A 22,205-nucleotide genomic window follows, 5' to 3' on the forward strand; every position below is an offset into this window, starting at 1 on the left:
CAGCATGGCCTTTCAGCCCATGATGATACATTAGTTGTTTCACTGTAGATATTGACACAATCTTACCAGCTTCCACCATTATCTTCACAAGGTTTTTTGCTTTTGTCCTTTTATGCACAAGTCGCACCAAAGCACGTTCATCTCTGGGACAAAGAGCCCGTGTCTTTCCGGAGCGGTAAGATGGCTGGACATTCCCATCTTGATTGTACTTGCATATTATTGTTTGTAAATATCTCAATAAATAACTCGGCAGCATTTCAAATACAGATCAATAGAACCTTATCAAGAGAATATAATTATTCATTGTATTGCCGCAACAAGTTGGACCAATCATAGGCCAAATCGTAGAAATATATAAACAACGAAAAAAAGAAAGAAAAGACCATCAAAAAGACCAGAAGTATATTAAAAAATAGACAAAGCTTTATTGCAAATACATAGAACAGACATAACAGTGGGTACTCCCACAGGGCATATGTGCAATCCAAATAGAAACACGGGACATGGGAAGACCGGTGGCAATAAATCAAATTGTAAATACATTTATAGTGTCTACAAATATAATATTAGATAACAATAAATACCCCTAAAAATAGTAGAAAGGTACTCCTGGATAATATTGGTTCACACCTAATAATGTGCTAATAACCTTCATGGTCACCAAGGACCGTCACTAATACAAAGAGGGCAATGAAACACCATTCAGGTAGGAGACAACAGCAATAGTATAGTTAGTATTGGAGTGACGTGGGCTGCACCGACGGTTCCCCTCTATACTACTCTGGCGGTCTCCTGGTTATTTACTTAGGTATGAGAAGCTCCAATACTAACTATACTATTGCTGTTGTCTCCTACCTGAATGGTGTTTCATTGCCCTCTTTGTATTAGTGACGGTCCTTGGTGACCATGAAGGTTATTAGCACATTATTAGGTGTGAACCAATATTATCCAGGAGTACCTTTCTACTATTTTTAGGGGTATTTATTGTTATCTAATATTATATTTGTAGACACTATAAATTTATTTACAATTTGATTTATTGCCACCGGTCTTCCCATGTCCCGTCTTTCTATTTGGATTGCACATATGCCCTGTGGGAGTACCCACTGTTATGTCTGTTCTATGTATTTGCAATAAAGCTTTGTCTATTTTTTAATATACTTCTGGCCTTTGTGATCGTTTTTTCTTTCTTTTTTTCGTTGTTTATATTATTGTTTGTATAGATTAACGTGGCACCTTCAGGTATTTTGAAATTGTACCCAAGGATGAGCCAGACTTGTGAAAGCCCACAATTCTCTTCCTGATATCTTGGCTGATTTCTTTAGAATTTCCCATGAAGCTACACAAAGCAGCAGTGTGTTTCAGGTGTGCATTAAAATACAGCCACAGGTGTGTCTGTAATTAACTCAGGTGTTGACAAAAAAACTATCAGAAGCTTCCAAACACATGACATCATCATATGGACAGTCCAGAATTGTTTAAAGGCAGAGTAATCTTAGTGTATGTAAACTTTAGACTTTCTAGTAAGTAATAAAAATGCCTTTAAACATTCTCTCTCATTATTCTGTCATTTGGCAAATATTAATAATTATGGTAATCCTAATTTACCTAAAAACGGGAAAGGTTTATTCTGATTTCATGTCAGATATTGGGAAAATCATGCATATGTGTCTTTTTATATAGTGTATGTAAACTTCTGGATTCAATTATATGTTTGTTTCTGAAGTGCTGTGGCGTTTTAGAGAAAAACATACTTTTAATAATCACCGAGGACTGAGCCGCACAGGTTACTAGTTGTACAGGCGGGTCCCCGGTGGCTCCTCCCTGACAAGCCTCTGCCTACATGTGTGTATATACCGGATACACATGAGTTGGCCACTTTATGTGCTAAGTATTTTTCATATTTTCTAGTGCAGTAATGCAATTCAAATTTCATGTTTTCATGCTATAGTGCTACTTTATTTGTTGGTTATATATGGAGATGGCTACTCTTAGTAAGCACCTATTCACACCTGATTTCTGTTTGGAAGTGACAGTCAGTCTTTTGATATTTGTATGCAGAGGCTTGCTGGGGAGAAGCCGCCGGGGACCCGCCTGTATGACTATTCACCAGCGCACCTCGAACCCTGGTGGCTATTAAAGTTTGTTTTTTTCTCTGAAACGCCGCAGCATTTCAGAGACCTATCTATGTGGTTGTGACACAAGGTAACCTACATCTTGGCAATAACTGTTTTTTTTTTGCTTTTATTTCATGTAAACCTGCATTACATAGTTACATAGTTATTAAGGTCGAAGGAAGACTTTAAGTCCATCTAGTTCAACCCATAGCCTAACCTAACATGTCCTAACATGTTGATCCAGGGGAAGGCAAAAAAAAACCCATGTGGTAAGAGTAAGCTCCACCATGGGGAAAAAAATTCCTTCCCGACCCCACATACGGCAATCAGACTAGTTCCCTGGATCAACGCCTTATCAAGGAATCTAGTGTATATACCCTGTAACATTATACTTTTCCAGAAAGGCATCCAGTCCCCTCTTAAATTTAAGTAATGACTCACTCATTACAACATCATACGGCAGAGAGTTCCATAGTCTCACTGCTCTTACAGTAAAGAATCTGCGTCTGTTATTATGCTTAAACCTTTTTTCCTCCAGACGTAGAGGATGCCCCCTTGTCCCTGTCACCGGTCTATGATTAAAAAGATCATCAGAAAGGTCTTTGTACTGTCCCCTCATATATTTATACATTAACATAAGATCACCCCTTAGCCTTTGTTTTTCAAAACTAAATAGCCCCAAGTGTAATAACCTATCTTGGTATTGCAGACCCCCCAGTCCTCTAATAACCTTGGTCGCTCTTCTCTGCACCCACTCTAGTTCAGCTATGTCTTTCTTATACACCGGAGACCAGAAGTGTGCACAGTATTCTAAGTGTGGTCGCACTAGTGACTTGTATAGAGGTAAAATTATGTTCTCCTCATGAGCATCTATGCCTCTTTTAATGCATCCCATTATTTTATTTGCCTTTGTAGCAGCTGCCTGACACTGGCCACTGAATATGAGTTTGTCATCCACCCATACACCCAGGTCCTTTTCATTGACAGTTTTACCCAGAGTTTTAGAATTAAGCGCATAGTTATACATCTTATTACTTCTACCCAAGTGCATGACCTTACATTTATCCCCATTAAAGCTCATTTGCCATTTATCAGCCCAAGCTTCTAGTTTACATAAATCATCCTGCAATATAAAATTGTCCTCCTCTGTATTGATTACCCTGCAGAGTTTAGTGTCATCTGCAAATATTGAAATTCTACTCTGAATGCCCCCTACAAGGTCATTAATAAATATGTTAAAAAGAAGAGGGCCCAATACTGACCCCTGTGGTACCCCACTACTAACCGCGACCCAGTCCGAGTGTGCTCCATTAATAACCACCCTTTGTTTCCTATCCCTGAGCCAGCTCTCAACCCACTTGCACATATTTTCCCCTATCCCCATTATTCTCATTTTATGTATCAACCTTTTGTGTGGCACCGTATCGAAAGCTTTTGAAAAGTCCATATACACTACATCCACTGGGCTCCCTTGGTCCCTAGTAAACCCGTGCTGATACTGGGTCATGAGGTTATTCCTCTTCAGATACTCCAGTATAGCATCCCTTAGAATGCCCTCCAGGATTTTACCCACAGTAGAGGTTAAGCTTACTGGCCTATAATTTCCGAGTTCAGTTTTTGTCCCCTTTTTAAATATTGGCACCACATTTGCTATACGCCAGTCCTGTGGTACATAGCAAATAGATAATGGCTGCACTCAAGTGTATTGTGCTAAAGCAAGGAAATGTGCAATACATGAAATGTGAACAGCATAATGGCTTGTGAAATTTATGAAAAAACACATGAGATTTTTAGCACAAAATTTGGCCAAATGTTGTGAGCCCATTCACCAAACGTCAAGGTAATCTCAGATCGAATGGGTAACTAACCTGTCTGCCTAGTGTGAACACTTACCTATGGCTAATAAAATGGTAAAGCCTGTATTTATAGAGGAGGTTAGAACCTCATAAATTTCACAAGCCATTATGCTGTTCACATTTCATGTATTGCACATTTCCTTGCTTTAGCACAATACACTTGAGTGCAGCCATTATCTATTTGCTATGTAAGACTTTTTGGTTATGCACCAGTTCAGACTAGATGGCTGTTCAGTCAGTTTTTCTATTTTTTCTATATTTACTAGTCCTGTGGTACAGACCCTGTTATTATGGACTCTTTAAAGATTAAAAATAACGGTCTATCAATGACTGTACTTAATTCCTGCAGTACTCGGGGGTGTATCCCATCTGGGCCCGGAGATTTGTCAATTTTAGTTATTTTTAGACGCCGCTGTACTTCCTGCTGGGTTAAGCAGGTAACATTTAATTGGGAATTTTTATCACTAGTCATATTGTCTGCCATGGGATTTTCTTTTGTAAATACTGATGAAAAAAAGTCATTTAGCATATTGGCTTTTTCCTCATCCTCATCCACCATTTCACCCAGACTATTTTTAAGGGGGCCAACACTATCATTTTTTAGTTTCTTACTATTTATGTAGTTAAAGAATATTTTGGGGTTATTTTTGCTCTCTCTGGCAATGAGTCTCTCTGTCTCAATCTTTGCTACCTTGATTTGCTTTTTACAGAATTTATTTAATTTTCTATATTTATTTAATGCCTCATCACTACCTACTTCCTTTAATTCTCTAAATGCTTTCTTTTTGTCACTTATTGCGCCCCTTACAGCTCTATTTAGCCATATTGGTTTCCTCCTATTTCTAGTATGTTTATTCCCATACGGTATATACTATGCACAGGTCCTATCCAGGATGCTAATAAATGTCTCCCATTTTCTTTGTGTACTTTCATGTCTCAGGATATAGTCCCAGTTAATTGCACCAAGATCATCTCTCATCTGTTGGAAATTTGCCCTCCTGAAGTTTAGTGTCCTTGTCACCCCTCTACTACACATCTTATTAAAGGAGACCTGAAAACTTATTATTTTGTGATCACTATTCCCCAAGTGACCCCCAACCCTTATATTTGACATGCGGTCTGGCCTGTTGGTTAATATTAGGTCTAGCAGTGCCCCCCTCCTTGTTGGGTCCTGAACCAGTTGTGAAAGGTAATTGTCTCTCATAGTTGTCAAAAACCGATTACCTTTACTGGAACTGCAGGTTTCTGTTCCCCAATCTATTTCAGGGTAGTTGAAGTCCCCCATAATAATGACTTCTCCTTGAGTCGCAGCTTCATCTATTTGCTAAGGATATTCTCCATTGCTTCCATTATTTTTGGAGATTTATAACAAACCCCTATCAGTAATTTATTATTTTTTCCCCCTCCCCTTATCTCCACCCACAGGGACTCTACATTTTCATTAGATTCACCTATATTATCACGCAGGATGGGTTTTAAGCTGGATTTTACATACAGACACACCCCTCCCCCTCGCTTATCTGTACGGTCATTTCTGAACAGACTATAGCCCTGCAAGTTAACAGCCCAGTCATGGCTCTCATCCAGCCATGTTTCAGATATCCCCACCATGTCATAATTATGTTCCAACAACATTAGTTCTAATTCGTCCATTTTGTTGGAGAGGCTTCTGGCATTAGAATACATGCACTTGATGTTCCTCTCTGTACCTCTATTCTTTCTTAAATTATTAGCTGTTCTAACCCCACCCCCCATGCCACCGCCACCCCCAACTTCCTTATTTGTGCCAAAGTCTCTATCTGCACTATCTTCCCCTCCTATAAAATGAATACCCTCCCCCCCAATCCCTAGTTTAAACACTCCTCCAACCTTCTAGCCATTTTCTCCCCCAGCACAGCTGCACCTTCCCCATTGAGGTGCAGCCCGTCCCTAGCGTAGAGCCTGTAGCCAACTGAGAAGTCGGCCCAATTCTGCAGGAACCCAAACCCCTCCTTCCTACACCAATTCTTGAGCCACTTATTAACCTACATCTTGGCAATAACTGTTTTTTTTTTGCTTTTATTTCATGTAAACCTGCATTATTATTATTTTGATTCGGGTAGGGACGTAAAAGTGATTTTACACTTAGATGTCAACCAGACAAGCTTGTTTGGCTGAGAACTTTCCTTTTCTGAAATGCCTTCATTTCTGATACACATGCTCGCTTGATTTGACATTTGTTTTCAATGGGAAAAGAGTGAACAAGCTGCTGCCAGACTCCTCTGGTGGTGGTTTATTACCTGGAGAACAAAGGGATCAGGTGTTGAAACTCTGCATCATCCATTGGGGGCCTCCATTAGGCCGGTTTCACACGTCAGTGGCTCCGGTACGTGAGGTGACAGTTTCCTCACGTACTGGAGACACTGACACACGTAGACACATAAAAATCAATGCATCTGTTCAGATGTCATTGATTTTTTGCGGACCGTGTCTCCGTGTGCCAAACACGGAGACATGTCAGTGTTCGTGGGAGCGCACGTTTTACACGGACCCAATAGAGTCAATGGGTCCGCGTAAAACACGGACCTCACACGGACATTCTCCGTCTGGGGTCCGTGTGCGTGCAGGAGACAGCGCTACAGTAAGCGCTGTCCCCCCCACATGGTGCTGAAGCCGGTATTCATATCTTCCCTGTAGCAGCGTTTGCTATAGAGAAAATATGAAGAATAGTGTTAAAAATAAAGATCCATGTGTCCGCCGCCCCCCCACCCCCTGTGCGCCCCCCCGCTGGTCAGAAAATACTTACCCGCTCCCTCGCTCCTTCCTGGTCTGGCCGCGGCTTACTGTATGCGGTCACGTGGGGCCGATCATTTACAATCATGAATAGTCGGCTCCGCCCCTATGGGAGGTGGAGCCACATATTCATGACTGTAAATGATCGGGCCCACGTGACCGCATGCAGGAGAAGCCGCGGCCAGACCAGGAAGGAGCGACAGCCGACGGGGGACCCGGGTAAGTATTTTCTGACCAGCGGGGGGGCGCACAGGGGGTGGGGGGGCGGCGGACACATGGATCTTTATTTTAAACACTATTCTTCATATTTTCTCTGCAGCAAACGCTACTGCAGAGAGGATATGAATCGCAGCTTCAGCACCATGCAGAGTGGGTACCACACGCTCCGTGTGGTACCCACTCGCCATACGGGCGGCACACGTGTGCCGCAAGTATGGCCTCCGTGAGTTCCCAGGCACACGGACACGGATAACTCCGGTACCGATTTATTCCGGTACCGGAATTATCTGGACGTGTGGGACAGTCCTTAGATGGTCCACTGGTTCTGCCAAAAGCATCTGACTCTAGAGGGAATACACGGATAAGAAATGAGCGGATTATCATGGAGTAGTTTTCTATATCTAGTTAATATGGCTACTGATACATATTATCAAGTCTTCAGAGTCCCGGAGATGGTAAAGTGTGAGTTTTGTCTGCTCATGTAGACTTGTGTTCTTGTTCATGTGGTGGCTGTAATATACTGAGTTTACATTTGAGTCTTCTTATAAATGTGGTTGTGTAGTGTTAATTTCTTGTAATATTTTACAGGAGAAACTGGATGGAAGCCAAAAGACAGAAGGTAAGTAACAATTTCCGTGTGCTACGTTTTATGTGTAATGTCTTTTCAGTGAATCTCTTTTAACCCCTTCCCGACCCATGACGCCTATGTGGCGTCATGGAATGATCGCATCCCTGCAGATCGGGTGAAAGGGTTAACTCCTATTTTACCCGATCTGCAGGGAGAGGGGGAGTTGTACTTCAGCCTAGGGGGGGGTGGCTTTGCCCCCATGTGGCTACGATCGTTCTGATTGGCTGTTGAAAGTGCAACAGCCAATCAGAGCAATTTGCAATATTTCACATATGAAAATGGTGAAATATTGCAATCCAGCCATGGCCGATGCTGCAATAGCATCAGCCATGGCTGGAAATCATGTTCTGGCCCCCCCCACCGCCCCCGATCTCCTCCCCAGTCCACCGTTCTGTCCAGTACCCCCCTCCGTCCCCCTGTTCGCTCCCCCGTGCTCCTGTCCGCTCCCCCCGTCCTCCGATCCCCCCCCCCGTGCTCCGATCCACCCCCCCACCACCCCCTCATACTTACCGAGCCTCCCGAAGTCGGTCCGTCTTCTCCCTGGGCGCCGCCATCTTCCAAGATGGCGGGCGCATGCTCAGTGCGCCCGCCGAATCTGCCGGCTGGCAGATTCGTTACAAGTACATTTTGATCGCTGTGGTAGGTTCTAGCACAGCGATCAAAATAAAAAAAATAATAAATAAACCCCCCCCCTTTATCACCCCCATAGGTAGGGACAATAATAAAATAAAGAAAATATTTTTTTTTCTTTTTCCACTAGGGTTAGGGTTAGAACTAGGGGTACGGTTAGGGTTAGGGGTAGAGTTAGGGTTAGGGTTATGGCATGTGCACACAGTGCGGGTTTGGCTGCGGATCCGCAGCGGATTGGCCGCGGTTCCGCAGCGGATTGGCCGCTGCGAATTCGTAGCAGTTTTACATCAGGTTTACAGTACCATGTACACCTATGGAAAACCAAATCCGCTGTGCCCATGGTGCGGAAAATTCCGTGCAGAAACGCTGCGTTGTATTTTCCGCAGCATGTCAATTCTTTGTGCAGATTCCGCAGCGTTTTACACCTGTTCCTCAATAGGAATCCGCAGGTGAAATCCGCACAAAAAAAACACTGGAAATCTGCTGTAAATCCGCAGGTAAAACGCAGTGCCTTTTACCTGCAGATTTTTCAAAAATCGTGCGGAAAAATCTCACGAATCCGCAACGTGGGCACATAGCCTTAGGGTTAGGGTTGGAATTAGAGTTAGGGTTGGAATTAGGGCTAGGGTTAGAAATAGGGTTAAGATTAGGCTTGTGGTTAGAGTTACGGATAGGGTTAGGGGTGTGTTGGGGTTACAGTTGTGGTTAGGGTTGGGATTAGGGTTAGGGTTGGGATTAGGGTTAGGATTGGAATTAGGGTTACGGGTGTGTTGGGGTTAGGGTTGTGGTTAGGGGTGTGTTGGGGTTAGGGTTGTGATTAGGGTTATGGCTACAGTTGGGATTAGGATTAGGGGTGTGTTGGGGTTAGTGTTGAAGTTAGAATTGAGGGGTTTCCACTGTTTAGGCACATCAGGGGTCTCCAAACGCAACATGGCACCACCATTGATTCCAGCCAATCTTGCGTTCAAAAAGTCAAATGGTGCTCCCTCCCTTCCAAGCCCCGACGTGCGCCCAAACAGTGGTTTACCCCCACATTTGGGGTACCAGCGTACTCAGGACAAACTGGGCAACAACTGTTGGGGTCCAATTTCTCCTGATACCCTTGCAAAAATAAAAAATTACTTGCTAAAACATAATTTTTGAGGAAAGAACAATTATTTTTTATTTTCACGGCTCTGCGTTATAAACTTCTGTGAAGCACTTGGGGGTTGAACGTGCTCACCACACATCTAGATAAGTTCCCTGGGGGGTCTAGTTTCCAAAATGGGGTCACTTGTGGGGTGTTTCTACTGTTTAGGCACATCAGGGGCTCTGCAAATGCAATGTGACGCCCGCAGACCATTCCATCAAAGTCTGCATTTCAAATGTCACTACTTCCCTTCCGAGCCCTGTCGTGTGCCCAAACAGTGGTTTACCCCCACATATGGGGTATCAGCGTACTCACAACAAACTGGGCAACAAATATTGGGGTCAAATTTCTCCTGTTACCCTTGCAAAAATAAAAAATTCTGGGCTAAAAAAATATTTTTGAGGAAAGGAAACACATTTATTAATTTCACGGCTCTGCGTTATAAACTTCTGTGAAGCACTTGGGGGTTCAAAGTGCTCACCACACATCTAGATTAGTTCCTTCGGAGGTCTAGTATCCAAAATGGGGTCACTTGTGCGGGAGCTCCAATGTTTAGGCACACAGGGGCTCTCCAAACGCGACATGGTGTCCGCTAATGATTGGAGCTAATTTTCCATTTAAAAAGCCAAATGGCGTGCCTTCCCTTCCGAGCCCTGCGGTGCGCCCAAACAGTGGTTTACCCCCACATATGGGGTATCATCGTACTCAGGACAAACTGGACAACAACATTTGGGGTCCAATTTCTCCTATTACCCTTGGGAAAATAAAAAAATTCTGGGCTAAAAATCATTTTTGAGGAAAGAAAAATTATTTTTTATTTTCACGGCTCTGCGTTATAAACTTCTGTAAAGCACCTGGGGGTTATAAGTGCTCACAATGCATCTAGATAAGTTCCTTGGGGGGTCTAGTTTCCAAAATGGGGTCACTTGTAGGGGAGCTCCAATGTTTAGGCACACAGGGGCTCTCCAAACGCGACATGGTGTCCGCTAATGATTGGAGCTAATTTTCCATTCAAAAAGTCAAATGGCACGCCTCCCCTTCCGAGCCTTGCCGTGCACCCAAACAGTGGTTTACCCCCACATATGAGGTATCGGCGTACTCAGGAGAAATTGCCCAACAAATTTTAGGATCCATTTTATCCTGTTGCCCATGTGAAAATGAAAACATTGAGGCTAAAAGAAATTTTGTGTGAAAAAAAAGTACTTTTTCATTTTTACGGATCAATTTGTGAAGCACCTGAGAGTTTAAAGTGCTCACTATGCTTCTAGATAAGTTCCTTGGGGGGTCTAGTTTCCAAAATGGGGTCACTTGTGGGGGAGCCCCAATGTTTAGGCACACAGGGGCTCTCCAAACGTGACATGGTGTCTGCTAGCGATGGAGATAATTTTTCATTGAAAAAGTCAAATGTCGCTCCTTCCCTTCCGAGCCCTGCCGTGCGCCCAAACAGTGGTTTACCCCCACATATGAGGTATCAGCGTACTCAGAACAAATTGGACAACAACGTTTGTGGTCCAGTTTCTCCTTTTACCCTTGGGAAAATAAAAAAAATTTCGCTAAAAGATCATTTTTGTGACTAAAAAGTTAAATGTTCATTTTTTACTTCCATGTTGCTTCTGCTGCTGTGAAACACCTGAAGGGTTAATAAACTTCTTGAATATGGTTTTGAGCACCTTGAGGGGTGCAGTTTTTAGAATGGTGTCACTATGGGGTATTTTCAGCCATATAGAACCCTCAAACTGACTTCAAATGTGAGGTGGTCCCTAAAAAAATGGTTTTGTAAATTTTGTTGTAAAAATGAGAAATCACTGGTCAAATTTTAACCCTTATAACTTCCTAGCAAAAAAAAAATTTGTTTCCAAAATTGTGCTGATGTAAAGTAGACATGTGGGAAATGTTATTTATTAACTATTTTGTGTCACATAACTCTCTAGTTTAACAGAATAAAAATTCAAAATGTGAAAATTGCGAAATTTTCAAAATTTTTGCCAAATTTCCGTTTTTTTCACAAATAAACTCAGAAATTATCGACCTAAATTTACCACTAACATGAAGCCCAATATGTCACGAAAAAACAATCTCAGAATCGCTAGGATCCGTTGAAGCGTTCCTGAGTTATTACCTCATAAAGGGACACTGGTCAGAATTGCAAAAAACGGCAAGGTCATGAAGGGGTTAACCAGTTTTGATTGGTTCCTGCACATTAGGCTTCTTTTACACTTACCGTGATTTTAGCGGCCCGTTTTTTGCGGGCCGTATCGTTGTAATTTTCCTGCTCTGCTGCAAAAACGGGCCTAAAAAATCTTGCGGATCGCTGATTTTCTGGATTAGAATAGTAGGGAAAAAGTGGGGACCAAAAAAAAAAAAAGGCGATCCGCAAAAACAGAATCATGGTGCACCGCAAAAGCAAGCTTCCATTGATTGATTTTCAATGGGGCCCGTGTCCATAAGCCATCAAATATATCGAGCAAGCTCGATATTTTTTCACGGCCGCAAATACTGCCCTCACTGCCTTACGGCGTACAGTGCTCCTACGAATTCTTGCGGCCCCATAGAAATGCATTGGGGCCGCAAAAACGGCCGACAAAACACGGCAAGTGTAAAACCAGCCTTACCTACAGTATATACCGGATCCAGGAATGGAACTTGCAGAGAAAAACTAAGGCCACGTTCACACATTCAGTATGTGGTCAGTATTTTCCATCAGTATTTGTAAGCCAAAACCAGGAGTGGAACAATCAGTTCTGTATTTATCACACACTCCAAGTTTTGGCTTACAAATACTGATGTTAAAATACTGAGCGTGGCCTAATTGAAAGATTGACACTTGATCTGTGTTTTGGAGATACAAAACTTTGTGGGTTTTTTTTGCTTTGGCATACAAATACTGATTAAATACTGATGCAAAATTACTGATGTGTGAATGAGGCCAAAAGGGGCTTTGTAAGAACTTTATGTAGGTAAATTACTTCTAATTCCATAAAGTAATTATGAATGGAAAGGAAATCTTCCAGGCTATGTATAAAGTTTATAATTTTTCTTTGTATTTTTATTTCAAGTAAAGAGCCAAAGGATGCAGATCAGCTGCATAACACCCTGAAGAACATTCTGCAGCAGGTGAAGGTAAGCACCCATTTATTGATATCCTTTCTGAAAGGATATCTGTCAGTAAGATAATTCCCCTTAATATGCATGTAATTGCATCCAAGTCGTTGAAATGTAAATGTTTTGACACCATTATATCTTCTGTCTTTTGCTGCATTCCCCAGTAATTAGAGTTTTCATTCATGTGCAAATGAGGTGTTAAGTGCTCTGACCATGACAGAGCACTTAATGAGTTATTGCTTCCTCAGATTGTTTTGTTGCCCCTAGTACCAGTCACTATCTTAATTAATGGTTTATTATATCTGTGACATTTAGGTGTCAGTCAAGGAAATTGGGATCAAAATTTTGGCAAATTCTTTGGTGCTTGATGTCATGCCACTCTACTTCCCCCACTAAGAGACCCCTTTACTTGAAATCATGTTTCCTTTTCAGGCAACAGGGAGAAAGTGTCTAAAGCACACTGGGCCTGATTCATTATTGCACTTTTGCCGTTTTTTATTGAGTTTGTTAGGTTTTGCGCTTTTTTTTTTGTTTAACACTAAATTCATTTCCATTTGAACATTTTTAAGTCTATTTTAGTTGTGCTTTTGTTTTATTTCTTTGTTTTCTTTTTTTTTAAATGAAGTTTTCCGTTCTGATTCATCGTTTGTTGCAGAATTTGTCACAGATGCATTTAAGTCCTACCCTGGAGTGATTCTGAGTACGCTATAAATTTTTGCGCAATTTTTGAAACATTTTGCAAAACATACAACTTTTTGCACTAACAAGTTGCAAAAACGGTAAAAGGCAGAAAGAAAGATAATTTGTGACTTTGCTCAAAATTCATGAACCACGTACGCGATGTTGATAAATTAGGCACAAAATTCAACAAATAATGAGAGGACACAGGGCCCTGCTCCCACGCCTACAATCTAACAGGAAATAGGGGGGACAGAAAATGTAAAAACGGCTCGTCATGGTCCCGCCATCAATATAATAAATCGGGGTATTGAAATTAAGCTGCTTGAACCAGTCAGTTAATATATGTATAGTTACAGATACAAAGTGCTAGTGAGTGCATGGAGGACGCGAGAATAGATGATAGAAGGCACTAGGAACAGGGGACAGCTATATTGGTGAGGTGCAGTGATAGACCAATCTAAAGAAATACCTTTTTAGGCCGGCGTCACACTGGCGAGTTTTACGGACGTAAGAGCGCAGAAACTACGTCCGTAAAACTCGCATAACATACGGCACAATTATTCTCAATGGGGCTGCTCCTATCAGCCGTATATTACGGATCCGTAATATACGGCTTTCTACGGCCGTACAAAATCGCAGCATGCTGCGTTTGTCAGCGTATTGCGCAAAAAAATCGCCAATGAAAGTCTATGGGGGCGAGAAAAATACGGATTCCACACGGACCAGCAGTGTGACTTGCGAGAAATACGCAGCGGTGTTAGTGAAAAGTCGGTAATTCAATTGCCGGCTTTTCATTTCTCCTGCACAAACCCGACAGGATATGAGACATGGTTTACATACAGTAAACCATCTCATATCCCCTCTTTTTTTGCATATTCCACACTACTAATGTTAGTAGTGTGTATGTGCACAATTTCAGCGCTGTAGCTGCTAAAATAAAGGGTTAAATGGCGGAAAAAATTGGCGTGGGCTCCCGCGCAATTTTCTCCGCCAGAATGGTAAAGCCAGTGACTGAGGGCAGATATTAATAGCCAGGAGAGGGTCCATGGTTATTGGCCCCCCCGTGGCTAAAAACATCTGCCCCCAGCCACCCCAGAAAAGGCACATCTGGAAGATGCGCCTATTCTGGCACTTGGCCCCTCTCTTCCCACTCCCTGTAGCGGTGGGATATGGGGTAATGAAGGGTTAATGCCACCTTGCTATTGTAAGGTGACATTAAGCCAGATTAATAATGGAGAGGCGTCAATTATGACACCTATCCATTATTAATCCAATTGTTTGAAAGGGTTAAAAAACACACACACACACACACATTATTAAAAATTATTTTAATGAAAGAAACACAGCGGTTGTTTTAATAATTTATTGCTCTCTCAATCCATTTCCAGGCCCTCGCTTGGCAAAATAATAAACGCACAAGATACATACCTTCTGATGTCCTATCACGTCCAACGAGGTAATCCATCTGAAGGGGTTAACTAATATTACAGGCACGAGCTGCGATAAACCACTCGCTCGTGTCTGTAATCCCCCGGGTGCTGAAAGGAAAGCTAAATCTGTACTTACATTGAGTCGCGGTGATGCGCCCCTGCTGGATGTTCTCATGAACTGCAGCCTGGGAACTTTTTCCCACGCTCCAGGTCATATGAGGACATCCACCAGGGGGCGCATCACCGCGACTGAAGGAAATGTAGGTCAATGACCTACATTTCATTCATTCGCCGGGGAATTACAAGCACGAGCACACAGCTGCATTAGCAGGGCTCCTGCTTGTAAATTATTTTAACCCCTTCAGATGGATTACATCGTGGGACGTGACGGTTCAGCTGAGGGTATGTATCTTGTGCGTTTATTATTTTGCCAAGCGAGGGCCTGGAAATGGATTGAGAGAGCAATAAAATATTAAAACAACCGCTGTGTTTATTTCATTAAAATACTTTTAAATCATGTGTGTGTGTGTTTTTTAACCCTTTCGTACTATTGGATTAATAATGGATAGGTGTCATAATTGACGCCTCTCCATTATTAATCTGGCTTAATGTCACCTTACAATAGCAAGGTGGCATTAACCCTTCATTACCCCATATCCCACCGCTACAGGGAGTGGGAAGAGAGTGGCCAAGTGCCAGAACAGGCGCATCTTCCAGATGTGCCTTTTCTGGGGTGGCTGGGGGCAGATGTTTTTAGCCACGGGGGGCCAATAACCATGGACCCTCTCCTGGCTATTAATATCTGCCCTCAGTGACTGGCTTTACCATTCTGGCGGAGAAAATTGCGCGGGAGCCCACGCCAATTTTTTCCGCCATTTAACCCTTTATTTTAGCAGCTACAGCGCTGAAATTTTGCACATACACACTACTAACATTAGTAGTGTGGAATATGCAAAAAAAATGGGGATATGAGATGGTTTACTGTATGTAAACCATGTCTCATATCCTGTCGGGTTTGTGCAGGAGAAATGAAAAGCCGGCAATTGAATTACCGGCTGTTCACAGATATCGCGCTGAATGAAATCTAAATACAGAATATATATATATATGTGTCTCAATGACATATATATATATATATATATATATATATATATATATATGTCATTGAGACACATATATATATATATTCTGTATATATGTTTTAATGAACATTTGAGCACATAAATCCATTAGATGTCGGTTTTGCAAGCCTGCGCGAAAATCTCGCAGTACGGATGCCATACGGATTACATACGGAGGATGCCATGCGCAAAATACGCTGACACACCCTGACTACGGATCACTATTTTGGGAACATTTCTCCGTATTACGGCCGTAGTACGGACGTATAATACGTGGCGTATTGTCTTACGCCAAGTGTGACGCCGGCCTTAGAGCAAACTTGAGACTGGGAATTAGCCTAATTGTCTGGGGTATATACAGTTTTATAAATAGGGGCTTTAAATTGATAAAACAAACTATACCTATATTGTTACCATTTCTAAACTTCTCTAAATTCCTAAGAAAGGTAAAGTAGTAAATAGCCAATATTAACTTTTCATTATAATTCTTAATATAACACAAATGTCATTTCTTTATTTCAGAGTCATCAGAGTGCATGGCCTTTTATGGAGCCTGTGAAAAGGACAGAAGCACCAGGATATTATGAAGTCATAAGATTTCCAATGGGTAATGACATAACCTTTCCTAATAATTTCCCTTTGAAACTGCACTGTAAATGCTCCATATCAATGTTTGGGTTCATAGATGTGTGTAGACCTTGGATCGCAATGGGTCCCTAGTAAAGAAGGATGACTGAAAGTTTCACCATAGCAGCTAGGTAACTGCAGGATGAAAGTCGCTCTGCTGTGAGTTTAGTTATGACTTCCCATTGCCTTATGATTTGGTCAAATAAAAAAAATATGTAACTTTTATTTATCTTAATAGTATCCTAGGAAGATACCAAAATGATGCCCAGAAGTATCCAACCTGCTTTTTTTTAATCTTTTTTTTTTCACTCCTAAGTTATGAGCAGAATCGACCAGAAACATTAATGTCTTTTATGCTGGGTATGAATAAGGTCGTCACTGCTTATGGAGTTGGGATCATGTGTAAGATTCAAGGCACAGATGGTTTCATAAATCAGGGAATTAACTTGTGCTTCGAAAAATCCATGTAATCCCTCTAACTTCTATGAATTGCTATACAGTAATGGTGCTATACAATAAATCGTGCCTTTTGTTAATGAAAATTAATTAATTTTAGAAGCTATCATTAGTTTTACAAGAGTGCCTGTTAACAATGAATAACCCATGTCCGCAAGTGAAAAGAAGCGCTATATGTAGGTGCTCATGCTACTATGATAGAGGTCTCCAGATTTTCTCTTGATTCAGCTGGTCACATTCACTAATGTGCAGCCCCAACTTTACTTTTTTCCTATGGGAAACAAGGTCATGGACCACCTTCTGACCAACCAGTGGAGTTTGCGTTAGAAGGTTGCAAGGTCTCTTTCTAGAAAACCAGCCTTTGTGAAGTGCATGCCTTTTCTTTTCGTGAGGGGCATTCAAGGAAGATCAGATAGTATATAGTGGCCACAGATGCTAGCCGCTGCCTGGTTTAAAGGGCTCTTCCCACATATAGCAGATACATGTAGGATCTCTGGGGGTCTGACCCGCACAGACACCCACTGTCCATGGCAATGGGGGGGGCCTGTGTCCATTGTATGAAATGTGCATGCTTGGTCTACAAGAGCTGTGCTCATCCGTGTGCACTACTTCTCCCATAGACACATAACAGTGAAAAGGAAAGTGATCAAGCACGGAAACTACTGCTCCATTCCCACAGGAGTTTTGGACCCTTACTCTTGAAATTGATGAATGCCCAAGTGGTCAGATTATCACAGTAAATAGATAATGTTGATCACTGAATAACCTCTGTAAACAGCTAGTTAGGTCATATGTTGCCTATGGTATTAGACCTTTATGTGAACTTTATCTTTTATCCATATACATTTATAGTTGCATCCTAAAGATGTATATGTCTCGAAGGCTTCCCAGCGTTTACCACTGATGCATACTGCAAAACCAGTATGGAAGGAGCCTAACCTTAGAATTTGAGTTGGATGACCCATTGGTCACATTACAGTTGTCATATATATATGCACAGTAAACATTCACCACATTTCCAGGTATTAATATTACTTTTTTTTCATAAATATCAGATCTTAAAACCATGAGTGAACGTGTGAAGAACAGATATTATGTGACAAAGAAACTCTTCATGGCAGATCTACAGAGGATCTTCACAAACTGCAAGGAGTACAATCCACCAGAGAGCGAATACTATAAGTGTGCGAACATCCTGGAGAAATTCTTCTACACTAAAATTAAAGAAGCCGGGCTTCTTTAGTTAGGATTGGAACATGAACGTGCCTCATTTTTTTGGGCTTGCCTACTGTTTTGCGCATCACACTTTGGAATTTGCACTTGATATAAATCCTACTAACAATATGATTTTGGCTGTTAGCAATCTTTTTGTTCTTTATGATTTTGTATAGATTTTATTAGACAAGGTGCTTTATAACCTTTAGGGCTTTTAGAGTATATAATATTGATATGAGACGTTTTGTATATTTAGAATTGTTTTGTATAATGAGATTTATCATTTAAACCACTAATATATAGAAAGGCTGACTGTAGATTATAGATTTGCTTATGCCGGCCATAAGTTAAAACATAATCTGGTTTAATTACAGCAAAAAAAAATATATATTTCTTGGCCTAATGTGGAGTGGATGTTAACAAAAATATTACGCAAATGCGTTTTGGTGACTCTTTCATTTTATATTTCAGTTTCATTATTACCAATGGAATTGCTTCCTTTCTAAGTAAAAATGACTGGGTTACTAATATGAAGGGAGTTTGTCACCTGCAATATCAAGCAGCGGCTATAGCTGGGCCTGTCTAGACATTGTGTCGCTACTACCTATAGGCACGGATAGCTTGTATACGAGGACTGCCAAAAATGCAGCTCTGTAATGTAATCACAAAAGCAGCTCCAACCTGGAGCTTCAATATAAGGCGGTGTCCTTGTGTTTATTTTACTTGTTGTGGGATGAGAGTACATTTTTAGGGGATCTGTGCTTTTTTTTAGGGTAATTTGCCCGTGCAGGTATTTTTTTTTTTTTACATGACAATATCAATGATCAATTATCCATTAGTGATTAGCGCAAGTTCTCGTTACTTGAGTTTGCCTAGGGTGCTCCGGTTTGCACCGAGTATCACGGGTGTTTGAGTCCCTGTGCCTGCATGTTTCACAGCCATTAGCCACAAAACATGTGAGGAATGCCTGACAAACATGAGCAATCTCCGCATGTTTTGTGGCTATCTAACAGCCGCAAAACATGTGGCCGCGGGGAGTCGAACATATCACTCGAGCACCCGCGATACTGAGCACCGCAGGCAAACTTGAGTCCCGAGCACTTGCCTTCATCACTATTATCCATACATTTCCTATATTCTACTCAGATTGCATGTTAATTTTTGTGTCAGCATATTTAAAGAAGCACTCCGAGAATTTTGTACTTTTCCATTATCGGCTGCTTTATTACCGAGTTCTCAGCTTCATTCCTAGTCAGCGTTATTTCAGGTAACCTGCACTGTCACTTATATGAATACTAATTTGTCTTCTTTGAGCACTGACGTGACTCGCATCGGGGCTCTCATAAAAAAAAACATTCAGAGGCTGACTCCTTCTCTAAGCAGTAGTCACTGTAGAATCTGAACAGTCAGTTTCTATTTAGGCTCTGTTCACATTGTCTGTTCCATTTTTTTCCAGTTACTCCCATATTTATATAGTTGAATTTTACAAATATCTGAAACAAACAAGTGAAAAACTGGGATAATAAAAAGTGGAGAAAAATGTTTTCTCCATCCTTTTTGACAAATCTCAGGTTCCGTAGGCCGATAACTCTCAATCTAGTAACAGGAAATTGGAATATTCATGTAGCAGGAGAGAATAACTGACTATGAATGCTGAGTAGAGATGAGTGAATTGATTCGATGAAAACCAAATGTATGACAAATTCTATGAAATTCAGAGGTCCTGGCAAATTAAAAAATTTGCAAGCTGATTTGCGCTAGTCACCTAACAGAAAATGGCAGCCATTTTTTTTACATGTTGCAGGTTATTGTAACAGCCACAGAACATGATCTCAGGCGTGACCGCGCGGGATTGCCCATAACAATTTGCAGCTTTTACATCACATTGTATATGGCAGCCAATCAGGAAAGACTATCATAGGCTGTATAAAAGAAGAGTCAGGGAATGCAGCAGCTATTTTAAGGTGACTTATGATAGATGATGTCAGAACTCACAGCTCAGCAATTGAGATAGGAAAAGAAATCCTTAGACATTGGACAAATACTCCAGAAAGTAGTTGTACACTTACATCAGTGAAGATGAGTGTAGTATACAGAGACTTAAATTGATAGGAAAGATAGCAGAAGTGTGAGCAGTAGTGACAGACTCATTGTGGTTGATCACTGACCTGGTGTAACTGGCATATGTCCTGCTGCATTTCAAGTACACATTTTTTTCTTCATTCTTAATACATTAGAAAGCAGCAACCAAGAAAAAAAATCTTAAATGTCAGAGACATTGTGCTTGCTTATCACAAGTGACTGTGCTGAGTTTTTGCATTTCTTGTGAAGGGAGAAATTATTCTTTTTTTTTTTTTTAATTGCAAAATCAAAATTCTCAAAATCAAGAAATTTATCTACAACTGTCTACCTCACAAAGTTTGCACATCTGTTTTACCAGTCAACTTTTTCAACACTGCATGTCACGCCAATACAGTATCCTTTGGCGCGTCCTGGCTTTATGGTTGTGTGCCTACCAGTGATGAGCAAGCACCTCGTGTCTTAATCGAGTATTTTCGGCGTGCTCGAAAAAATGCTTGAGCCACCGTAACTGCATGTCTCGCGGCTGTTCGACAGCCGCAACACATGCAGGGATTGCCTAAAAAACAGGCTGTAGAACATCTGCGACATATAGAGCCGCCGCGACTCGAGCATTTTTTTCGAGCATGCTGAAAATACTCGCTTAGGACACGAGCGTGCTCAGATAACACCTTATCCAAGCATGCTCCCTCATCACTGTTGCCTACCTATAATTTCTTATTTCAACATTTTTTGGAAGGGGGTTGAATTTTGTTAAAAAAAGTAAACATTTAACTGTGCATCTGTTTTTTTGCCCATCTATTTTACTAGTCCAATTTAACAACCATACAGGCCACACCTATACTGTGGCCTGCTGCCAAACTTTGCTTTTACACAAGTACCTACTACCTAGCATTTGTTTTTATGCCTTTTTTTTTTTTTATAATTGGGATTCAAAAGTTACTCATATTTTTTTGCAACTGATGTTAAAAAACAGTGGCAATGGCAAAGGACGTGGTAGTATAAAAGAAAAAATAAATACCTCGGCTAAGAATGTGGGAGCTTCTAGCAGAAGCACCACCACTGACACCATCCATCCGGGTGGTAGCACTACCAAACGCAGGCCACAATTTAACTTCTGTGCCTCCAGCATGCATATTAGTGGGGAAGAATTTGAGGGTGTAGTGGAATATATGAGACATCACTCGTCACAGCCACAGAAGGATGATGTTACCTCTGACAACGACACTGTCGGTTTCAGTGAGTGTTCTGCACAGAAGGTCTGCCTGATCACAAATGACTGAGGGATAGTTTTTGTACAGTTTTTTTAATTAAAAAAACTGTACAAAAACTAACGAATAGTCTGTCAGTGCGCAGTGTTATTAAATGGACTATTGGTTACTACCTGATTAAAATTTGCTTCTAGTCCGAGGTCACTTTGACGTTGCTAAGGCTGTGTTTGTATTAAAGAGGTCAGATACAGTTCTAGGAGTCCTCAGAGTATAACAGTGATTATAGTATTGAGATTCATGGAAAACTGATTAGCTGCTAATCAAATTTTTTTAAAAATTGTCAAACGAGCCGAATTTTAATTTTAAAAGATTTGATCAAGGTGACCATAGAAGGAAAGAACTTAGCTGAAGTTTGTTGCTGTATCTACAAAATATGTGCAAGTAGTTAATTGGTTAATCCACATCTCATGACAGCAAGTTGGATAAATACACATTGTGCAATATGGAGGAATATGCATGACACACAGTGGACTACTAGTCACAGGAGGATAATAAGCTGATAAGCTGGTTGGTTCAAATAATATTATGTGACTGCTACTTTATTGCAGGTTTATAAATGCCTCTTAATTCTTGGTTTTGAATATTTGGGTGTCTACAGCACCTCTCCCAGACATGAATATTTAATAGTGACATGATATATATATATATATATATATATATATATATATATATATATATACATATATATATATATATACATATATATACACATATATATACACATATATATACATATATATATATATATATATATATATATATATATATACATACATACACACGTTTTGTTTTTTTATTATATCTATAAGTACCTTGTATTCTCCTATTTATGTATCAGTGATTTTTACCTGTCAAAGAGAGCAGACGTCAGG

General features: G+C 40.9%; 1 protein-coding gene across 1 annotated transcript in view; it reads left to right on the top strand.

Moving 5' to 3' along the window:
- KAT2B (lysine acetyltransferase 2B) overlaps window positions 1-18,115 on the top strand; it is a 128,982-nt gene extending 110,867 nt beyond the window's left edge. Inside the window, exons 15-18 of the mRNA XM_077268888.1 lie at window positions 7,553-7,583; window positions 12,408-12,471; window positions 16,208-16,292; window positions 17,824-18,115. Coding sequence (XP_077125003.1) covers window positions 7,553-7,583; window positions 12,408-12,471; window positions 16,208-16,292; window positions 17,824-18,011 — 368 coding nt within the window. The 3' untranslated portion in view covers window positions 18,012-18,115. The remainder of the gene's footprint in view (window positions 1-7,552; window positions 7,584-12,407; window positions 12,472-16,207; window positions 16,293-17,823) is intronic.
- The last annotated feature ends 4,090 nt before the right edge of the window (window positions 18,116-22,205 follow it).

This window comes from Ranitomeya variabilis, chromosome 6, assembly GCF_051348905.1.
Source record: "Ranitomeya variabilis isolate aRanVar5 chromosome 6, aRanVar5.hap1, whole genome shotgun sequence".
Classification (NCBI taxonomy): Eukaryota; Metazoa; Chordata; class Amphibia; order Anura; family Dendrobatidae; genus Ranitomeya; species Ranitomeya variabilis.